This window comes from Melanerpes formicivorus, unplaced genomic scaffold, assembly GCF_026170545.1.
Source record: "Melanerpes formicivorus ecotype bairdi unplaced genomic scaffold, bMelFor1.0.p_v2 SCAF_57, whole genome shotgun sequence".
In the NCBI taxonomy this organism is placed as follows: domain Eukaryota; kingdom Metazoa; phylum Chordata; class Aves; order Piciformes; family Picidae; genus Melanerpes; species Melanerpes formicivorus.
Window position 1 is genome coordinate 982,096 of NW_027142409.1, and position 21,270 is coordinate 1,003,365.

The 21,270-nt window shown below is 41.3% G+C and overlaps 1 protein-coding gene and 1 non-coding gene across 9 annotated transcripts in view; one reads left to right on the plus strand and one right to left on the minus strand.

Annotated features, from left to right (window-relative positions):
• The window catches only part of PUM2 (pumilio RNA binding family member 2), a 124,750-nt gene that overhangs the window by 15,043 nt on the left and 88,437 nt on the right, over nucleotides 1-21,270 (minus strand). For 4 of the 8 annotated variants that reach the window (XM_068161323.1, XM_068161321.1, XM_068161319.1 and 1 more), the window contains 6 exons: nucleotides 19,296-19,421; nucleotides 18,052-18,191; nucleotides 15,440-15,578; nucleotides 6,773-6,916; nucleotides 5,494-5,769; nucleotides 657-893 (listed from right to left, as the gene is read on the minus strand). In XM_068161323.1, coding sequence (XP_068017424.1) covers nucleotides 657-893; nucleotides 5,494-5,769; nucleotides 6,773-6,916; nucleotides 15,440-15,578; nucleotides 18,052-18,191; nucleotides 19,296-19,421 — 1,062 coding nt within the window. The remainder of the gene's footprint in view (nucleotides 1-656; nucleotides 894-5,493; nucleotides 5,770-6,772; nucleotides 6,917-15,439; nucleotides 15,579-18,051; nucleotides 18,192-19,295; nucleotides 19,422-21,270) is intronic. The other 4 variants (XM_068161322.1, XM_068161320.1, XM_068161326.1 and 1 more) reach the window with 2 other exon arrangements.
• On the plus strand, nucleotides 20,384-20,490 carry LOC137452702 (U6 spliceosomal RNA). Its single transcript, XR_010990147.1, has one exon. It is a non-coding gene; the product is annotated as a U6 spliceosomal RNA (small nuclear RNA).

The window sequence follows — 21,270 nt, forward strand, 5'->3', positions numbered from 1 at the left end:
CTAACAGATTACCATCATCATTCCTAATAAAAATCTGATAACAGAGAGCCAAGACGGACAAAGCCTTTGCTACTGTCACAAATGTGCTTCTTTTTATCCACCAGCCTGGTGATAAACTGTTGTCTTCCTGACAAAGTGTCTGGGCCACGAAGCAGTTGGCTCACTGATTAAAAAAAAAAATAACCTTTCAATACATTTTGCATTGAGTGCTTTACTCATTTTTCTATTTTATCATGGTAAGGGGCAGTAGTAAAAATCACTTCACTGTTAAACACATTACTATCTTAACATGTCCTTAAGGCGATAATACACAGAAGAAGAAACCAAAACAATGCACCTTTGCTTGTCATACTATTGAAGCATAATAAAAAAAGGACCAGTAAGACTTACTGGGCTCTACTGGGCTTCTGCAAGGGAAGAAAAAACAGTTGTTGGCCCAATGCCGCAAACAGCTGAGTGCCCTCCACTGTCAAATCAATGAGCATTTGAACATGCTCTTTAATTTTCAGGAATGGCCCCTCTTCATTATGAAATTGTTTAACAGCAAAGGTAATGTGACATCTCATATGCAACATATATTTTACACATAGAAATACATACACATATACAAACAAAAAGTGTTTATTTGGTTTTTTGTTTTTGTTTTTTGTTTTTACCTAAATGCAAACTGGATGAGGATCCATGTGATGAAAGTGATGGCGGTGGCGTAAGTGAATGTCCTGGAGTTTGGCTTGGCAGAGGCATGCCTATTGGACTTGGAGAGGAGGAAAATCCCAGACTATTGTAAAATGGCTGCCCTATGGGTGCTAGGCTGCTACTAGATCTTTTGTACAAGTCAGAGCTAGTAGATAGAGAATCTCTCCTTGTGGCACTACTACTTGCAGAACTGCCAACTGAAGAAGAAATAAAAAGACCCTAATTACACAGTGTCAACTGAATAAAACCTATCCCCAACTACAGCTGGGCAATAACAGATGCGATCACAACAATTACAGCAATCGTTATGACAAAGACAATTACTGTGATAACCACACATGCTTTTCAGTAAATCTAAGTGGGTATAAACATACCACTGATAAGAAATTTCACCAATGCCCGTGTCTTTCAACATTTCATTCTAGACTTCTCAAAGTAATATTGCAGTACTCCATTTTAACCGCCTGCCTTCAGGCTTTGGATAACTATGGAATTTATGAGATTAGATTACACTGTCACTTCATAGAAGGATTCTAAAAATATTTCCACTAAAGTCTTTGATAAAATTTGTTCCACCATAAATTATTTTTCAGACAGTGGTACATCAGAAAAATGGCTAGTTACAATTGGCTGTTGTCATTTAAGGGGTCAGAAAAGAATTTATGTTGTTGTTCAGCAGTTTCTGAACTTCCTTGTTTGTGGACCCCTCACCTGTAGAAAAGAAAAATGACTACTTAAAGTTCCCTATGAGAATTATGTTTCTCAAAGAAGTGTTTTGAAGGGATATTATAAAGATGGAATAGGCTAAGAAGAGGAGAAGCAGAGCAGAGAGAGGAAAATTAAGGTGAGGAACTGAAAATGGAATTTTACTGCTTGCAGTATTTCTGAAAGTCAGTTTAGACTAGAAGCTTTGGATAAGGATAACAGTATATTAGTGAAGGATTGGTTATCCTGCACAGCATCATTCAGCAGGGTGATGAGCAGTCCAGCATAAATTAGGGGAACAATAAAAAACATTTATAAATGTTAAATTCTAGCATCTGTTGCACATTAGTGGAACATTAAGCTAGAATACCTATTTTCAATACTGGAAAATTATTATACTCATGAATAAAACCAAGATTATGGATATTTTTATACAAATTCAGCACCTTAAGGTGAATTTGGGAAACTGAGATCTACTTCAACTTAACAGGGAAAAGGCCAGAATTTATACTTCCATAATCTTTACCCTTGTCAGGCACTTTCTTGCTAAAGCTGGCAGCATGGCCCAACAGAAAGGTCACGAGATATTTCCCAAAAATTTTAAGATGTGGATTTGTTTTCTTACAACATTAGCAACTTGGCTAATAATTTTCATGGCAGATACCTGCTTGGACCATTTTTTTCACAGGTGTTCTGCCCAAACAACACTGCCATTTCAGAAAAATAGGCATGGAAAGATGTTTTATCCTTAACAAAGTAATCCAGCTACCTATTATTTGAGAACTTAATGCTTTCATATACTCAGACCAATATGATATCAAGAGGAAACCTTTATTTTCATGCTCTTTCACTGAGCTAGAATTTTTAGCAAAATCACAGTTTATACAAGTTCAGCACCGATCTGTTACAGACTCATAGCTGAAAACTTAAGCTCCTGTCCACACACAGAACATCAGATATGGCCACACCAAAAACAGGCTCCAAAACTGTTGTCCAAGATCCCACCTTGTGTTCAGAAGGCCCATGAGGCAGTGTGGGAAGGAAGTTTTCTACTTTGAATGCAGAGGAGACAAAATCCAAACACAAGAAATAGACCAAGGAAAAAGGAAAAAATGAAACAAACCAAACCAGAACCAGGAGAAAAAGGCCAGACAAAGGAGCCAACAAGGAGACTGCAAGAAAAAGCATTTCAAAACCAGTGGGACTGAGGATGAAAGGAAAACAGATCTGAAGAAATATTAGGCTGTAGAAGGAGTATGTGACTGTGGAGCAAAAAGACTGGAATGCTGATGATGGGAACATCACGTAAGTACAAGCAGAAACAGAAACATGTTTGGGAGGGGAAGGAAAAGGAGATAAATGTTGCCTGGAAACTGGGAAGGAAGACATACTAGAGGAGAAGCTAGAAGGGAAAGATTCTGGACTATCTGGGCAAGGAGATTGAGAATAAGAAATCAAAAAAAGCAAATCAAGTCAACAGTTGAAAGAAACCTCAAAATTTGAGACTAGCTCTACAAGTTCTGGCTGATCTAGAGAATCATGTGAATGTTAATACAGGACAGATTGTTATTTTTCCAACTATGAAAAAAAGCTAAGGAAATATAGCTTTCTCTCAGGGTTTATTAGATAAATTACTGCAGCTTAACAAGTTACGATGACCCAGCTGAGCTGCATTTTCACTCGCACACAAGCAAAGCTCACAAAAGCAAGAAGATAATTTGAATTTGCTTACTGTCCCTCTCCGTCACTAAGCTGACGCAATTACACTTGTTGCAAGCCACAAGTAGGCATTTGGAAAGCCTCTGTAGTTGATCTTATTCTTAGCTACTTATTAAGCTGCAGTAACTTATAATTTACCTAAACCTTTAAAATGGACTATAAATAACTTTAACAAACAAAAGCCCTGATTATAAAGTATATAAAGCCATTTATATGGTACACTTGTCTATATCTGCCCTTACTTTGCTGCTCAGTCATTCAGCTAGAATATGTTCACCTTTGCATTTTTTGTAGAGCTATTTTTTTCCCTCTGCAACAACTGAACACATTAAGGGCAAGATTTATATTGTCATCTGTCAGTCTGGCTATGTTTTAATTGAAATTCAACCTTCACAACACACTGTGGGGAGTTATAAAAAAGCCAAAACTTTGGCAGATAAAAAAAATTGAACTTGCCTTCTATTTGCCTCAACATGTATCAACACCATTTGTAGAAGTACACCTCTGCGTAAATCAATTCATATATATATATACACATACAGCTCAGGAACTCTTTTGAAAAAAAAAATAATCAGGAAGCATTTTTTTAAGTGGCTATTATGGCAAGTACAACTTATACTTGGCAGAAGGGCACTTTCAATATACTTTTATTCCAATAGGCACCTTTCATCAGCACTTCTCAAACCGCAAAAGCACAGGCTTCCTGCTCCTCTGTGGAAACTACCATGCTAATTAAATCACCTAGGATACAGCTGCAAGATTTCAGCATATGCTGTCTATGCTGAAGGCTTTATACAAAGCTCTGGAACTGACCTTTGCTACAAAAAAAGGGCTTAATCTCCTGTGCCTGAAGGAACTACACTGAATCTTCGTAAGTAGATACACAGCTAAGATTTTTATTGTATGGAGGTCCTTGTGATAATGCTGGATAAAGACTTTTATGACTTAAAACCACTCTAACTAGACACTTAAAATGGGTGCACTGCATTAAATATGCAGATAGACTTATCCTCACTAGCTGTCAATGAAATGTTAGAGAGAAATACAGCTGCTAATAATTCACTGAAATCCTACAAGTAGCTCAGGACAAATTAAATTACAAAATACAGCACCTGGATAACACAGTTACTTTGTTAAGATTTATCTGTTGTGATATTATTAAAAATTGACAACTCCTACACAACTGAGTAGCATTCAATTTTACTTTTCCCCCTCCACCCCCAAATTAAAGATGGTCTTTTTAAAGTTTCCTACTACACTCTTTAAAAATCAGATAATAAGAGTGGATCAGCATAAAAATTCCTAGCATTAGTTCTGTTAATGTAAATAATTTCCCAGATTTTATGAAAAACAACTGCATTCATATGCACTATATTTGATGTCGCTATTCACCTCCACTTAGTTACCAAAGAACAAATATTAACACTGAAGGGCATGACTTTTCCTTCTGTTTTCCCATGTATTAAGCTGTCTTGTAATAATATTCCCTTTTTACATTTCTCTTTTTTTGGGGTTTTTGTTTGGTTGATTGGGTTTTTTTTGGTTTTTTTTTTAATTTCCCTTGAGAATTTAATTTTGCAATTTCTACCTATCTGCAGATACATGAGATTATAAATATGCTCAGATATAATAATAATATAGGTGTTCACAGCTAAAGGAAATATTATTTGTTTTTCTAATACTAGCTCTGAAATATAAGAAAACCTATCTTCCATGTTTAAAAACAGTGTGAATTCTGTGGAGCAGAAACATGAAGGCAATTTTATTTTTTCATTATTTTAATACAACTAGGTTGATAATATTTAGGAGCACCTGTTCAACCAATTTAAGGCCCCAAACTGGCACAGAAGTATTCAGTCTTAACTTTGGTATTAAGCTTTAATGTTTTACAAATCCTATTAAAAATGTTATATATATATAGCAATTCAATTCAATAACTTGAATTTAGAAAGTCATAAGCTATTTACTTTTATTTAAATCAGGAATTTTCCTGACACAAATCACAACAAAAGAATTGCATTGTGTCAAATATCAATTATTATTTTAAACAGTGAATGAAGTCTGCCTTGAAAATAAATTTTAAAGAGAGCTTACTGAAAACTGAATAAATTTCTGGGGCAGAGTACAATGCTCAATATGGAAAAGTGTTTATGGCTACAGGGTATTCTTTAAAAAAAATAATGCATCTTGTATACATAGCCCAAGTGAATTTTAAACATTTCTTTTTTCCCCCCTACAACATGTTTTAAACTTGAGTAACCTATTTTTGCATTCTTTTTAGAAATGCATGTATATAAAATATGTCTGGATACAGGTACATTTTTTGGATTAACACAGATGTCTCACAATTTCCTCACTATATTAACAACCTACCTGATGAGCCAAATCCACCAAGTGCAGAGCCGATAGCTGCTCCTAAAGAGCTGCTACTTCCAAAGCCAAGAGATGTGCTTCCTGGTTGGCCAGGACCATGTGAAAAAAGGGAACTGCTCTGGGAGTTATTGGTCAAAGAGTTACTGCCATAAAATGAATTGGATTGTAGACTACTATTTGTTTGCTGTTGCTGTGGCTGGGCACCAAGTGGCCGAAATAGACTGTTCGTGGCTCCCGCGAGATTGTTTGCTGTTCCTCCAGCTGAAGCAACTGCAGCTGTAAAACACACGTTTTCAATCATAATTACTCTCTCAAACATTTCTGACTGAAAATGGACTATTCAGATCTAGATTGTATTTTCTTCAAGCAGAAATTCACATAATATAGACTGTAAGATTCTTTATAGCATTACACATTCTTAATTACCTGAAGAGAAAAAAAAAAAGATGACAGCACATGTTGTAGGCTAATTGAGACTGTAGAACTGTTCATGTAACTGAGGGAATTTCCAGTGTGAGTTCAGTAAGACATTACTATTTACTGAACTGTACTTTTATACCCAAAGTTGCAACAGCAAAGTTGCAGCTATGAGTCTACCCATAGCTACTAATGTCAATGAAGTTATGCATAGAGAAAGAATCCTACAGATTAAGCTAAAATCTGATTTTACGAGCAGATAAACTTCATTAATCTGGTGTTAGTAATCTGAGTTTTAAATTTCACAAATGCAATAAATACAATGGTTCAGCAAAGAAGTACCAGACCCCTGCTAAATAGGGAAAAACTATAAATGTTTAACTAATACTCCTCCTCTGCTGTCCATTTTATACTTTTTTTTACCTTTCCACACTTTTTAGGAAAAAATACTTTCAGGAGAAAAGCATAGCAAGGCCCCAGAGCACTCCATCATCTTCTGCCAGGCTGAAGCAGTGAAATGATGCTTCCTAGAGGACACTGTTTAGGGGACTGATGAGAAGTGCATGTCATATGCATGGGGAAAGGAAATGGGAAAATGTTCCTGTCTGACAAAAAACAATTGCAGAAACATGCCTGCATATGTATGGGATAGGACTGCACATCTGAATTCAAAAAGGGAAACTACATCTCTGAGAAACAGTCTCTCTCAGAGGAAGGAGGGTGACAATATGAAAGAGACCATGTATGGTATATCCTTCACAACTTGAAAACTTCACAAGTGCACAAAAACCCCACATCAACAACATCAAATACTAATCAAGCATCATTACTGTTAAGATTCAGTACAGCATCAAGTACTTACCTGCTTGTGCTGCTGCAGAACTGATTATAACAGGAGTTGAGGCCACCAATCTGACTGGTGCTCCAAGGCCAGTTCTTGCTCCAGGGCCTACTACTAAGGCACCTGTCTGATCGTAATAGGCAGTAGGAGCTAGTACTTGATAGCCTGCACAAAACAGAATAAAAAAATTAGTAATACAGAGAGTTTCACACAGTCAGCATTTCTTCTCTCCTTGAAATAATCTGAAAACAAACTACAAGAGTGAAAACAGCATTTCTGAAACATTGCCTTAAAACAGCAACAGGACATCAACAGAAAAAACAGTGAATATTTTAACAAGTGTGACAAAATCTTATTAAGGAACACTATTGTTATTATAATAGTTATTATTTTCAAGTTTAATTGAGTTTCTATATACTAATGTTATGATGGGGGAAAAAAACCTCAAGATTGTAAAAAATCATGTAGGGAGGTCTGCTCCCTACCCGGGACACAGGTAAGGGACATTGCAAGGAGACTCCCTAAATTAATCCAGCCCACTCTTACCCTCTGCTGGTAATACAGGCTGGGAGTGATGAGATTGACAAGAAGGGCACCAGGGCGATTAAGGAGGAGTTCAGGGCCCTTGGACAATTGATTGATGGGGCAGGAGCTCAAGTGGTGTCCTGCTCAGTTCCCTCAGTGGCAGGGGTGTACACTGAGAGGAATGGAAGTACCCATAACATCAACAATTGGCTCAGGGGATGGTGCCAGCGGCAGAACTTTGGTTTCTTCAATCATGGGACAACTTTTACTACACCCGACCTGCCGGGTCCTGATGGGGTGCATTTATCTAGAAGGGGTAAGAGAGTCCTAGCACTAGAGTTGGCAGGGCTCATTAGGAGGGCTTTAAACTAGGTGTGACCGTTTGAGGCTGTGCCTTTGAGAAAGAGACAGTGCTGGGACACTCTGGCTGAATGTTTTGGAATATTAACAAAAACAATTAGATATTCTAAACGAATTTCATTGCTAGATTGGTAGAATGCAACTTTAAGTTTTGAGTTCAGTTGGAACTTTCCTCAGTTCACTCCTTGCCTTCTCCCTTTCCAGCTCGTCTGCTTCTGGGCTCCCTGCCAGACTGACCCTGAACAGAAAAGGCCTACTAACACTCTGCTTTATTAATCTCCTGCCATTTTCTCTCTTTCTAACCCTCTTTGGGGAAAAGGGGGAGAGAAGGGAGTACGGGGGGGAACCCTCCTCCAGAGGAGGGAATTTTGTTCCTGTATTATTCTTTTTTTACTTTGCTGTATATTTCTGTATATATGTTGTAAATACTGTAAATTGTGTACATATCCTGCATTCTCCAAATTGCTTGTAAAATATAGCATTTTTCCTTTTGCTTCTCCGGCTGGCTAGCTGTGGTTTTTCTTCCCATTCGTGGGGAGAGAAGGCTAGGCCCTTCTCGCCAAACCACCACACTATGTCTGAAGGGGGTGGGTGAGGATATCGGTCCCTCTGCAGAGGAAAGAGTAGGGCACAAGGTAGGGTCAATTGAGAAGTTGGGAGCCCAGCTGCAGTGCATGTACACCAATGCACGCAGCCTGGGCAATAAGCAAGAGGAACTGGAGGTCCTGATCCATCAGGGCGACTATAATATAGTCGCCATCTCAGAAACTTGGTGGGACAACACGCATGATTGGAGTGCTACGCTGGGGGGCTACAGGCTATTTAGGAGAGACAGGCGAGGGAGAAGAAGAGGAGGGGTGGCTCTGTATATTAGAGAGTCACTTTCTGCCACAGAACTTGAGGTGGAAGATGAGGTAGTTGAGAGCCTGTGGGTTAAAATCAGAGGGCAGCCTAACAAATCTGACATCCTGGTTGGAATTTGTTACAGACCACCCAACCAGGATGAGGAGGCTGATGAATTGTTCTACAAACAACTGGAGGCTGTCTCAAGATCATCAGATCTTGTCCTTGTTGGCGACTTCAACCTCCCAGATATCTGCTGGGAACTTAATTCAGCAGGGAGGAGGCAGTCCAGAAGATTCCTGGAGCGAATGGAGGACTGCTTCCTGACACAGCTGTTAAGCAAGCCTACCAGGGGACAGGCTCTGCTTGACCTGCTGTTCTCCAATAGGGAAGGGCTGGTGGGAGATGTAGTCCTGGGAGGCTGCCTAGGGTTCAGTGACCACAAGATAGTAAAGTTTTCAATATGCAGGGAGATAGGGAGGACCACCAACAGAACTGTCACCTTGGACTTCCGGAGGGCAAACTTCAGCCTGTTTAAAAAACTTATTTGTAAAGTCCCCTGGGTACCAGCCCTCATGAACCAAGGGGTTCAGGAGGGTTGGACCTACTCGAACAGGAGCTCTTGAAGGCGCAGGAACTGGCGGTTCCCATGTGCCGAAAGGCGAGCCAGTGGGGAAGGCGACCGTCCTGGATGAGCAAGCAGCTCCTGGAGGATTTAAGGAGGAAAAAGAGGCTGTATGACCTTTGGAAGGAGGGGAAGGCTTCTCGAGGTATATTCAAGGAAGTTGTTAGATTATGTAGAAATAAAATTTGGGAGGCAAAGGCCTAGTTGGAACTGAAGCTGGATACCTCTGTCAAAGACAATAAAAAGCATTTTTACAAATATATTAACAATAAAAAGAAGGGCAAGAAGAACCTCCACTCCTTATTGGACCTGGAGGGGAATGCGGTGACTGAAGACGAGGAAAAGGCTGAGGTCCTGAACACCTTCTTTGCCTCAATTTTTAACAGCAAGGCAGGAGGAGTTCAGGACGAGTGGCCTCCTGAGCTGGGCGATGGGGTCGGGGAGCAGTGTAATGCCCCGGTAATCCATGAGGAATTAGTTCGGGACCTGCTGAGCCATTTGGACACTCACAAGTCCATGGGACCGGATGGGATCCATCCTAGGGTGCTGAGAGAGCTGGCAGATGAGCTGGCCAAGCTGCTCTCCATCATTTTCCTCCAGTCCTGGCTCACAGGTGAGGTCCCAGGTGACTGGAAACTGGCCAATGTGGTCCCCATCCACAAGAAGGGTCGGATGGAGGAACCTGGAAACTACAGGCCAGTCAGCCTGACCTCAGTGCCAGGGAAAGTGATGGAGCAGATTATCCTGGCGGCAATAACTGCGCACCTGAAGGACGGCCAAGGGCTCAGGTCCAGCCAACATGGATTCAGGAAGGGCAGGTCCTGCCTCTCCAACCTGATCTCCTTCTATGATCAGGTGACCCGTCTGGTGGACGTGGGGAGGCCTGTGGATGTGGTCTACCTGGACTTCAGCAAAGCCTTTGACACCGTCCCCCACAGAAAACTGCTGGCTAAGCTGTCAACTCGTGGCTTGGACCATTACACTATGTGCTGGGTTAGGAACTGGCTGGAGGGCCAGGCCCAGAGAGTGGTAGTGAACGGTGCCACATCCAGCTGGCGGCCAGTCACCAGTGGTGTCCTCCAGGGTTCAGTGCTGGGCCCCATCCTCTTCAACATATTCATCGATGATCTGGATGAGGGGGTAGAGTCAGTCATCAGCAAATTTGCAGATGACACCAAGTTAGGGGCAGATGTTAGTCAGTTAGAAGGTAGAAAGGCTCTGCAGAGGGACCTCGACCGACTGGACAGATGGGCAGAGTCCAATGGGATGGCATTCAACAAGTCCAAGTGCGAGTGCTGCACTTTGGCTACGGCAATCCCATGCAGAGCTACAGGCTGGGGTCGGAGTGGCTGGAGAGCTCCCAAACAGAGAGGGACCTGGGTGTGCTGATCGACAGCCACCTGAATATGAGCCAGCAGTGTGCCCAGGTGGCCAGGAGGGCCAATAGCATCCTGGCCTGCATTAGGAATAGTGTGGCCAGCAGGAGCAGGGAGGTCATAGTGCCCCTGTACTCTGCTTTGGTTAGGCCGCACCTTGAGTACTGTGTCCAGTTCTGGGCCCCTCAGTTTAAGAAAGACATCGAAACACTTCAATGTGTCCAGAGAAGGGCAACAAGGCTGGTGAGAGGCCTTGAACACAAGCCCTATGAGGAGAGGCTGAGGGAGCTGGGATTGTTTAGCCTGGAGAAGAGGAGGCTCAGGGGTGATCTCATTGCCCTCTACAACTACCTGAAAGGTGGTTGTAGCCAGGAAGGGGTTGGCCTCTTCTCCCAGGCAACCAGCACCAGAACAAGGGGACACAGTCTCAAGCTGCGCCAGGGGAGGTTTAGAATCGAGGTGAGGAGGAAATTCTTCACCGAGCGAGTCATTCGTCATTGGAATGTGCTGCCCAGGGAGGTGGTTGAGTCATCGTCCCTGGAGGCGTTCAAGAGGAGATTGGATGTGGCACTTGTTGCCATGGTCTAGGCATGGGGTCTGTGTTGATAGGTTGGACTCCATGATCCTCAAGGTCCTTTCCAACCTAAGTGATACTGTGATACTGTTAGTCAGTTAGAGGGTAGAAAGGCTCTGCAGAGGGACCTCGACCAACTAGACAGATGGGCAGAATCCAATGGAATGGCATTTAACAAGTCCAAGTGCCGAGTGCTGCACTTTGGCCACGACAATCCCATGCAGAGCTACAGGCTGGGGTCGGAGTGGCTGGAGGGCTCCCAAACAGAGAGGGACCTGGAGGTACTGATTGACAGCCGCCTAAACACGAGCCAGCAGTGTGCCCAGGTGGCCAAGAAGGGCAATGGCATCCTGGCCTGCATTAAGAATAGTGTGGCCAGCAGGAGCAGGGAGGTCATAGTGCCCCTGTACTCTGCTTTGGTTAGGCCGCACCTTGAGTACTGTGTCCAGTTCTGGGCCCCTCAGTTTAAGAAGGACATTGAGACACTTGAGCGTGTCCAGAGAAGGGCAACAAGGCTGGTGAGAGGCCTTGAACACAAGCCCTATGAGGAGAGGCTGAGGGAGCTGGGATTGTTTAGTCTGGAGAAGAGGAGGCTCAGGGGTGATCTCATTGCCCTCTACAACTACCTGAAATGTGGTTGCAGCCAGGAAGGGGTTGGTCTCTTCTCCCAGGCAACCAGCACCAGAACAAGGGGACACAGTCTCAAGCTGCGCCAGGGGAGGTTTAGACTCGAGGTGAGGAGAAAGTTCTTCATAGTATCATAGTATCTGTCAGTGTTGGAAGGGACCACAAGGATCATCTACTTCCAACCCCCCTGCCATGGGCAGGGGCACCCCACACTAGATCAGGCTGGCCAGAGCCTCATCCAGCCTGGTCTTAAACACCTCCAGGGACAGGGCCTCAACCACCTCCGTGGACAACCCATTCCAGGGTTTCACCACTCTCATGGTGAAGAACCGAGCAAGTTTTTCGTCATTGGAATGGGCTGCCCAGGGAGGTGGTGGAGTCACTGTCCCTGGAAGCGTTCAAGAGAAGATTGGACATGGCACTTGGTGCCATAGTCTAGTCATGAGGTCCGTGTGGATAGGTTGGACTCAATGATCCTCGAGGTCTCTTCCAACCTTAGTGATACTGTGATACTCTGGTCTTTCACTATAACCTAAAAAACCCAACCAAACTGTAATTTCTGCTTCCTAATCAGTTCCTAACAATTCCTTTTATTGTAGAATTGAACTGTTCTATCTACATTTAGTGTGTCCAGATCAGTGGGGAGCCCCTACTGTGCTTTGTTGAAATTATTTTTCTAAATGTTTCCAAAATCACAGGTTCTGGAAACTTTCTGGATTCTTTTCACACAAACCTTAAATGTTCATAAAGAAGGAAAGGAAATCTGTTCTCTTGGCTCATGCAGCCTATTCTTAGTGTTGCTCTAATCAATCCAGTAATTTCTTCAGTGTCTTTCACTGGATACTTCACACTCTCTTCTCTCATTTTTGTATATAACAGCACAAAGCTCTGCCCAGATCTCCTACTCCATTCCCTCTATGCAAGTTCCCTTCCTGATGACACCTAAACGGATGTCAAAGTTTGTCACTTCCCTCTACTCAAGTTAACAGATGTGACACTTATTGATGCCAACTTAATTATCTGCCCCTTTTAACACTAACACTGACAGCTCTCATTCAGGAGCAGAACCTACAAATCACTGTAGAGCACTCTCTCCCTATGTAGAAAGTGTACAGCTTCTCCCTTTTCAACATTCTCAAGATCCAACTATTTTCCTCTGCATACAGATTGGAAAATTTATTCAGCTCTTAACCTTCCATCTTTCCTTTAACGATGCTGTATTCACTTGTCTCCCAAGCTCACCAAAACCTGAACCACTATAACCTTTTGTTTGTTCTGATGAAGATACGCACAGCTGCATCATTGTTCTTCTCCCACAAATCATATTCCATGTTATCCTATCACTAAATCATTAATATTTTCTATAAGCACTGTAACTGTGGCAATGCTGTAACTCCCTGTATGCATGCCACAAACTCGATTTTCATTTCGTACTACCTGGAGGCAGAGAATGCACAACCCATTGCAACATAACAATTCTAATTCCTCTAGGTAATAAAAAAGGCAATGCAAATAAGATGGAAATTGTTGATTTTAATATTTTGTACATGTTTTTCAGAAAACTCAATTTACACACCCACCTGCACACTAGACACTATTACAGTCAGTGCTAGCAGCTTCACTTGTATAAATTTAATAAAAGTAAGTTGCATGTTTAGCCAGTGCAGTGAATGAGGCCTCCAGAGGGACTTAGCTCACCCACTTCTGGATGTTTATTTTAGAGCAAGCTGAGCAGCTCTGCAGCCTCTCTACAGCCACTGCACCAGGGAGACATCCACTGAGCACAACAGCTCTTTGAGACAAGTGAGGTCATGGGCAGATTCCTGAATTGGGCTGACTAAGCCAGGTCCCGCTGTAGTCTGTGAGAACAACTGATTCTATCTTCAAAAAAGAATGTATATTGATCATATTATGATGAAACTGGGAGTACCCTCTGACTTTCTCTTGCACATTTATTCAATCAGAAATAGTCAGTGTTTTAAGAATCTTTGTTATGGAAAGGAAGAATTTGAAGAGTAATTATACAACTACAGTGCAAAATATATTTCATTTCTGGTGCTTTTAAAAAAGAACCTGAATTTTTCTGAAAAAGAGACTTAAAACAAACATTTCATGAAAAGTAACCTGGATTTCAGAGACTTTCTCTTTGCACTTAGAATTAGATCTGAAGCCTTAAGAGCTACATGAATATACCTCCCTAAACAATTAATGCAGAAATACTTGAAATATCAAATTTGAAAAGTAAAGCAACCCCTAATTGGGATAGCTCATTAATTTAATCCAACAGGAAGGCTGTTGCAAGACAAAAGCAGCTGAAACACCTTAAAGACAGCTGTATGGATGAGCTGGGAAACACTCTCTCAAACGCTCAGAGGACCTCTTCCATGAAAATAGGCTGAGAGCTGGAGTTGTTCAGCCTGGAGAAGTCTCCAGGAAGACCTTACAGCAGCCTTCCCATATTCAAAGGTGCTATACAGAATATCTGGAGAGGGACTTTGTAAAAAGGCATGCAGTGACAAGACAAGGGGTAATGCCTTCAAACTGGAAGACATAAGTGGGAAATTTAGGCTGGGTCAAGGACTCAGATGTTGATCTGATTCAAGATAAATGTCACAAGCTTTTTAAAAGGCATGGACCACTCCACAGTCTCAAGATCTCCATATCCAAAGCAAGAATTAATAAGTAACTATAAATAAACACACCCATTCACCTCAAAACATACAAAACCAGATATAGCTAAGCCTCTGAGGCTCTTGCAAATATAGTTAGTTATAGCACCTCTGATAGCCTGCAAACAGTGAGGCATTTCTCCACTGCTCTGGTGAGGTGCAGACACCATTTGACAGGTGCTGTGACAGCACACTGCTGATTCCTCATTTTAGTCGAAAGATGCTAAAACATGAAGATACTACTGCATGAGGAGAAATAGAAAAATGGCCCTTATAAACCAAAACACACAAGGAAAACACAAGAGCCAGTCTGTTCTGCAGCTAGAGGTGTAAAATCTGATCATGTGCGGCAAAGCACACACTGCAGTCCTGGAGCATCCAGCCACTGATTCTGGCTGCTCTACCTTGACTTCTACAGGCTGTGAGGCATTTCACAGTAGCACTGACACAGAGAGCCTGTACAAGACAAATGCATTTACAGCTACCATCAACAATATCTAATTTAACTATGTAAAATCTTAACTTTCATGCTGAAGAATGGCCAAGAATTCTTCAATTGTACCACTTAGAAGTGATGTTGACCTTCAAGCTAACACACTGTGTTTATGCCATGTACTGAGACTCAGAATAACAACTCCCTGGCTAAGTCAGAAGCTATGAATGCTACAAAGATTTGAGGCTCCAAGCTTTGGAGTGCTTCCAAGCATGTTGTGATCCTCAGAGATGATTAAGAAGAAATTTTCTTTTAGATTTCTTAATTCTGGATTCTGAATGTTAGACTTCATTATACGCTACAAGCAAAAAAAAAATGCTTCAGAAAGACAAATTAATACAACTAGTGCTTCATTATATGATAAATTATCCTGCAAAAATCTATGATAGTCCTTTTGCACACATTTGTAACAATAGAGAAAATGCTCCAAGTTGAAAAATGCAGGAGGAATTTCTTGTGCCCTGAGAATCCCGTGCCAGTATTTCAATCCAACAGAACAACAACAACAAAACCCAACTCAATTCAAAGCAGCTTATTATAAACTTAACAGGATTTTACTTTCTATGATTTTGTTAATCCACTGATAACACACATACCTGGCATGCCTGTAGCAAGGCCCTGACCAAAAGCCAAAGCAGGATTTGCTGCTGCAGCTGCTGCAAGTGACTCTGCCTGCTGCCCTTGCTGACCCTGATTGGGAGTAAGTGGGCGCTGAGTTGCTCCAGCACGCAGAACCTGAAAATGACCAATACAACAGCCTTTCCTTAAAGGGTAAAAAAGCAAGCCATTATATGCTAAAAAAGGTGTAGAGCAGTTGTTTTGCATATCTGAAGCCACTTTGAATTTTACTTTGGGCGTACTCAACCTATTGGTTATCAAGGATATTGAAAAACAAATAAAAGGTATAAACTATTTTACTGACAAATGTGATATTAAAGTATCTGCCCTGCTCTGGACAGCAGAACTTATGTATATTCCATCAATGACAATGAATAGAAAGTAAGGAAGAAAATGAGTAAGAGTGACACATCTATGATCTGCATTAGTTATTAACTGAACAACTGTCCTTCCCTGATAAAAGTATTTGTTTACATTTTCAGGCAATCAAATGATGCAAGTCTAAATACTTCAGAGCCTGTAGGAACTAATCTAGACAATTAACAACACATTGTCAACACTGCTGTAAAAAATGCACCCAACTAAGGTTTAAAAATTCATGTAACACTGCATCACCATGCCACACAGGCTTATTTTATCACATTATGACAGTATTTCTCTAGGAATCTGATTGAAAAGCAGGTCTAAAATAAGAGAGAAGCAATTTACAATATATTCCCATAACATATTTTACACGTGATCTGCATACATTGGATATAAATTTTATAGACAATACACTGGAGATATGATAAATGCTCAGTTCACTAATAATTAACAATCAGTAGGAAGAAAGAGCCATCCGAATATCCAAGCAGTGATAAAGCTACTCTGGAACTTCATGGTAATTGAAAGTCACTTCTCATATTACATTTATTAGAATGGTATTGAAATTAACCACACCACTAATTAAAAAAACAAAAAGTATTTACAAGCATTCAAGCAGAAGATTACTGTATGTGCTGGGTTGAGGCAGCCCCCTTCCCCACCCCTGGCAACAATAAACACTCAGACAAACGGATTGCAAAAGTGATGGAAAGTTTAAATAGAAAGCAGTGAACTTTTACAGAAAAGCAAAAGCACAGTGATAAAGAAAAATCCCAAAGCAGACCCAGAGAGATCCCATCCCCACCTGAGGGTACACCCAAGACCCCCAGGGCTCCTTCTTCCCCCTCCCACTGCTAGGCTAGTCTCAGCTGGCCAGATCTGAGACTGCCCATTCCCCCGTGGCCTTGGGCCTAGCCAGGTCCAAAGCCAGGAGACATCTCCCCCAGTTACCGGCTGACGGAGGAGGAAGAAAGGAGATAGTGCTAGACTCCGCACTGGATCTTATAGTGGTGCAAAGGATTGTGGTATGAAATACTACATAATTTCCTGTGTCCACCCCTCTGGGCTGGACCTCTGGACACAGGAAGTAAACATTGCAGGGGGCACCCAGCTCAAACTGCAACACGCCACTAAGCTCTCTAAGCTTGGTGGTTCCTTGGGAGGATGAACGCCATGGACGAATCCCCAACACTTCCTTCTTTCACGTCCTTCTTATACCTGAGCTGACGTCATATGGTATGGAATACCTCTTTGGCCAGTCTGAGTCAGCTGGCTCAGTTGTGTCCCCTCCCAAGATCCTGCCCACCCCTCAATGTACTTCTGGGGCAGGGAAATGTTGAAAGGACACAGCTCGGATACCGAATTCAGCCGTAGCCAAAACACTGCTGTGTTATCAACTGCTGCTGCAAAAAACCACAGCACTAAAACGATGCTGTGAGGAGAATTAACTCCACCTCAGTTCAACCCAATACACTGTAAGATTTGAGTTCTTCCTTTGTGGAAAAATGCCATTTGTTTATAATGAATGATCATGTAATGGTTTTATAAATGCATCTGGATCCACAACAGAAAATCAGCACTTCTTTTGAAGTTACAAATAAATGGAAATGTCAACAAGTTCTTGTAGCAATTGATTATTTTTGATATATCAAGGCAAAAATAACATATGGCACATGTTGATGATGCAATACAAGTATTGTTAGAGAAAAATACGCTTGGCAATCCTCCTTCATGAACCAACAAAAATGTTTCCCTCCTTCCATTTCTCAGCTAATTCATAAACACACAGATCAACTTTTTCCAAACATAAAAGAAAAAAGATCCTCCTAAAATTACTAAAACATCCCTTTTCACATCCTTATGTTAGCTTTCTAGATTAGTTTTTAACTAGACATTAATTTGTGATTAAGTGTGATTAATTAGGTTATACAGGCAGCATTATCTAGAAAAACACCACAACACAGTGACCTGGATTAAAGCACTTATTTTTAATGCTGGGTTTTTTTGTTTGTCTTTTAAAAAATCTGGACTGTGGAATACATAGTATGTAGTGAATTTTTAAATATAATGATAATCAGTACTGTGAGGAAGTTGAGAATTTTTATTATTCATTCATTGTTTGGTACAACACAACATCTAAATCAGGAAAAGTTTTTTAGAAGCTGATTCTACCGGGAATGTTAAAGTAAGGCTTCGAATGCACAACTCCTTTTTGTGTAGAACGTACCGGTTGCTGTCCCTGTTGTGCCTGTGAAGCTGCTTGCTGATTTGCTGTAGTATTTGCTGCTGCAGCTTGCTGCTGAAATAAATTGGCTGGATACACTCCCCATGGAACACCATAATATTGAGGTGGAACCACAGCAGGACCTAAAACCAGAAAACATGATTACTCAATTCATAGTTAAAATAACTGTTCATACTGTTTGTAGCATCTCTCATTGATCTATCTTCTACATGTCAAAACAAAAATTAGTATTAAAAAGAAATTAATTCCCACATGAGCCAAAGTGATACATGAATACAAACGCATTAAAGGATTCACATCAAACCAGACTTTCTCTATGAAAACACAAATACCCTTGTGACATTCAGTGACAAAGAAAAGCCTTAAAGTAATCAAAGCTTGTATACCAAAGAACATCAAAATCCATTTCAATGTTTGGAAAAAAAGAGATCACTTCAGAAAATGACAGAATGAACCAAATTAATTCTCCTGATAGATGATCAAAGTCTCAGTATATCAGTATTATTCTTCCTTTATGTTTGCTTCTTTGGCTTCTCTGCCTCCCCCACCTACTACATCACACCCTTTAGAGAGGGCACACTTACCTTTTCCAGTCTGTTGGTAATGAACCAAAGGAAGAATGAGCTTTCTAAACCACTGTTACTGTGCACATAATGCATTATGTATACATATACTTTAGTTCTTTCTACTGCCTTTCCTGTGAAACCATCAAGAGGAAATAGAGGGTTTTTTTTTCCAAATGTTATGCTCAGGTCTGAACACTAGCTGAGACTTGAATCCTCAGCAGTGCTGCTTCACAGTGATATCTATTTCTCTGGAGACCATCTTTATTCTCATGCCCCTTGGGAATGAGAAAATCTGAAATTAGAAAATTAATGCACCAAGTGAAAACATACAAGGAAGGTCTGTCTAGCTGTCTTGTCTTTTGAAAATAATACTACTACTAATGTCAGATGAAACTTTAAAGACAAGCATTCTCAGAATGGAAGATACCTAACTGTTCATATAAAAATCCAGTGTAAATAAACACTTAAGGTACATATATCACAGAAACTGCATCCCTTTAGATTTTAGTAAACACTTTCAAAAGAGCAATATTAATTTTCCTACAAGTCCTTCCTTCCTAGGAATACATTTACAGAGACAAAGCATGATAGATGTCAGCTTTTTTCTAATTTCATTCAGTAAAATTATCAAGTCAGACACAGTAGAAAGTGTTTAGTTACCTGCTAGAGTAGCTGCGGCAGCTAATCCAGCTGCAGTGTATGGGTCAGTACCTGGAGGAGCAGCACTGATAATGTATGGGTTTGGCACAAAAGCAGCTGGAGCCAAGCCTGCTGAGAATACGCCTGCTACAGCAATAAACAGAGTTTAATTATAGCTAACATACTTAGCAAGCATCATCACATTCAAACCAATCAAATTGCAAGGCATATCTGCTAAAATCAGAACTGCTTGTACTTTAGAATTTTGAAGAGCAGGTACACCATTAGAGAAATAAACACTTCTGTGTCTTCTCACCAGCTCTCTTACTAATCCCAAGGCCTAACAGCTTTGTTTTGCTGGATCTACAGACTCTAAGGAAATTTAGTTCATATACATGGAAAGGACTATTCAAAGTGGAATTTAGCTTGAACAACTTTATCTAAAAGTTACACTAGTCTTATAACTAAATCTTTATCGGACAAATCATCTGGTGTCTGAAGTGAATCAGCCAGCCAAAGAATCATCTGCTAGTGTTACAAATCTCTTTTCCCTGACATTAGGGGGAAAAAATAAAAATACCTAACCAGATATTTTCAACCAGATACATAGATTTTAAACAGCCAGTTATGATATGCTAATCTTACTTGTGAGAATTCAAATTTCATGTAAGAATCGTAATGGAAGGAGACAACTGAAGAAACTCAGTCATGAAACAAAAGAATATCCCCTCTCAGTCAGGTTCACACACTTTCTTCAATACCATGGCAGCAACTAGTCCAGTGCATCAAAGTATGTTCCTCCTTCCAAACAGGAGGCTTTTTGACAAATTTCTATTAATATGCAAATCAGAAAAGGTTGCATTTCAAAGCGGAAAGATACAGCTGACTGTTCAGTCAGCACTTCATACAAAGTAGGGGCTTCTCAGCACTTTACAAGTCAAGGACAGGCAGAAGTAAACTTGTCCAAACATCCCAATCTGCCATATTCTCAGTTCTACAACTATGTTAGTCAGCTACGCAAAACAAAGAAAATTATTTTTAAACCCTAGCTCTAGGCTGCTGATCCCAGTCCAAATAGACCATCACAGTCTAGCTGAACAAGCCAGAAGCTGCTCGCTTCGGCAGCACATATACTAAAATTGGAACGATACAGAGAAGATTAGCATGGCCCCTGCGCAAGGATGACACGCAAATTCGTGAAGCGTTCCATATTTTTTTGTCCAGAAGATTCCTGGAGCGAATGGAGGACTGCTTCCTGACACAGCTGTTAAGCAAGCCTACCAGGGGACAGGCTCTGCTTGACCTGCTGTTCTGCAATAGGGAAGGGCTGGTGGGAGATGTGATCGTGGGAGGCTGCCTAGGGTGCAGTGACCACGAGATAGTGAAGTTTTCAATATGCAGGGAGATTGGGAGGAGCACCAACAGAACCTCCACCTTGGACTTCCGAAGGGCGAACTTCAGCCTATTTAAAAAACTTGTCTGCAAAGTCCCCTGGGTACCAGCCCTCATGAACCAAGGGGTTCAGGAGGGTTGGACCTACTTCAAACAGGAGCTCTTGAAGGCACAGGAATTGGCGGTTCCCATGTGCCGGAAGGCAAGCCGGCGGGGAAGGCGACCAGCCTGGATGAGCAAGCAGCTCCTGGAGGATTTAAGGGGGAAGAGGAGGCTGTATCACCTTTGGAAGGAGGGGAAGGCTTCTCGAGGTATGTTCAAGGAAGCTGTTAGATTATGTAGGAATAAAATTAGGGAGGCTAAGGCCCAGCTGGAACTGAAGCTGGCCACCTCAGTCAAAGATAATAAAAAGCATTTTTATAAATATATTAACAATAAGAAGAAGGGCAGGAAGAACCTGAACTCCCTAGTGGACCTGGAGGGGAACACAGTTACTGAGGATGAGGATAAAGCTGAGGTCCTGAACACCTTCTTTACCTCAATGTTTAACAGCAAGGCAGGAGTTCAGGACGAGTGGTCTCCGGAGCTGGGCGTTGGGGTCGGG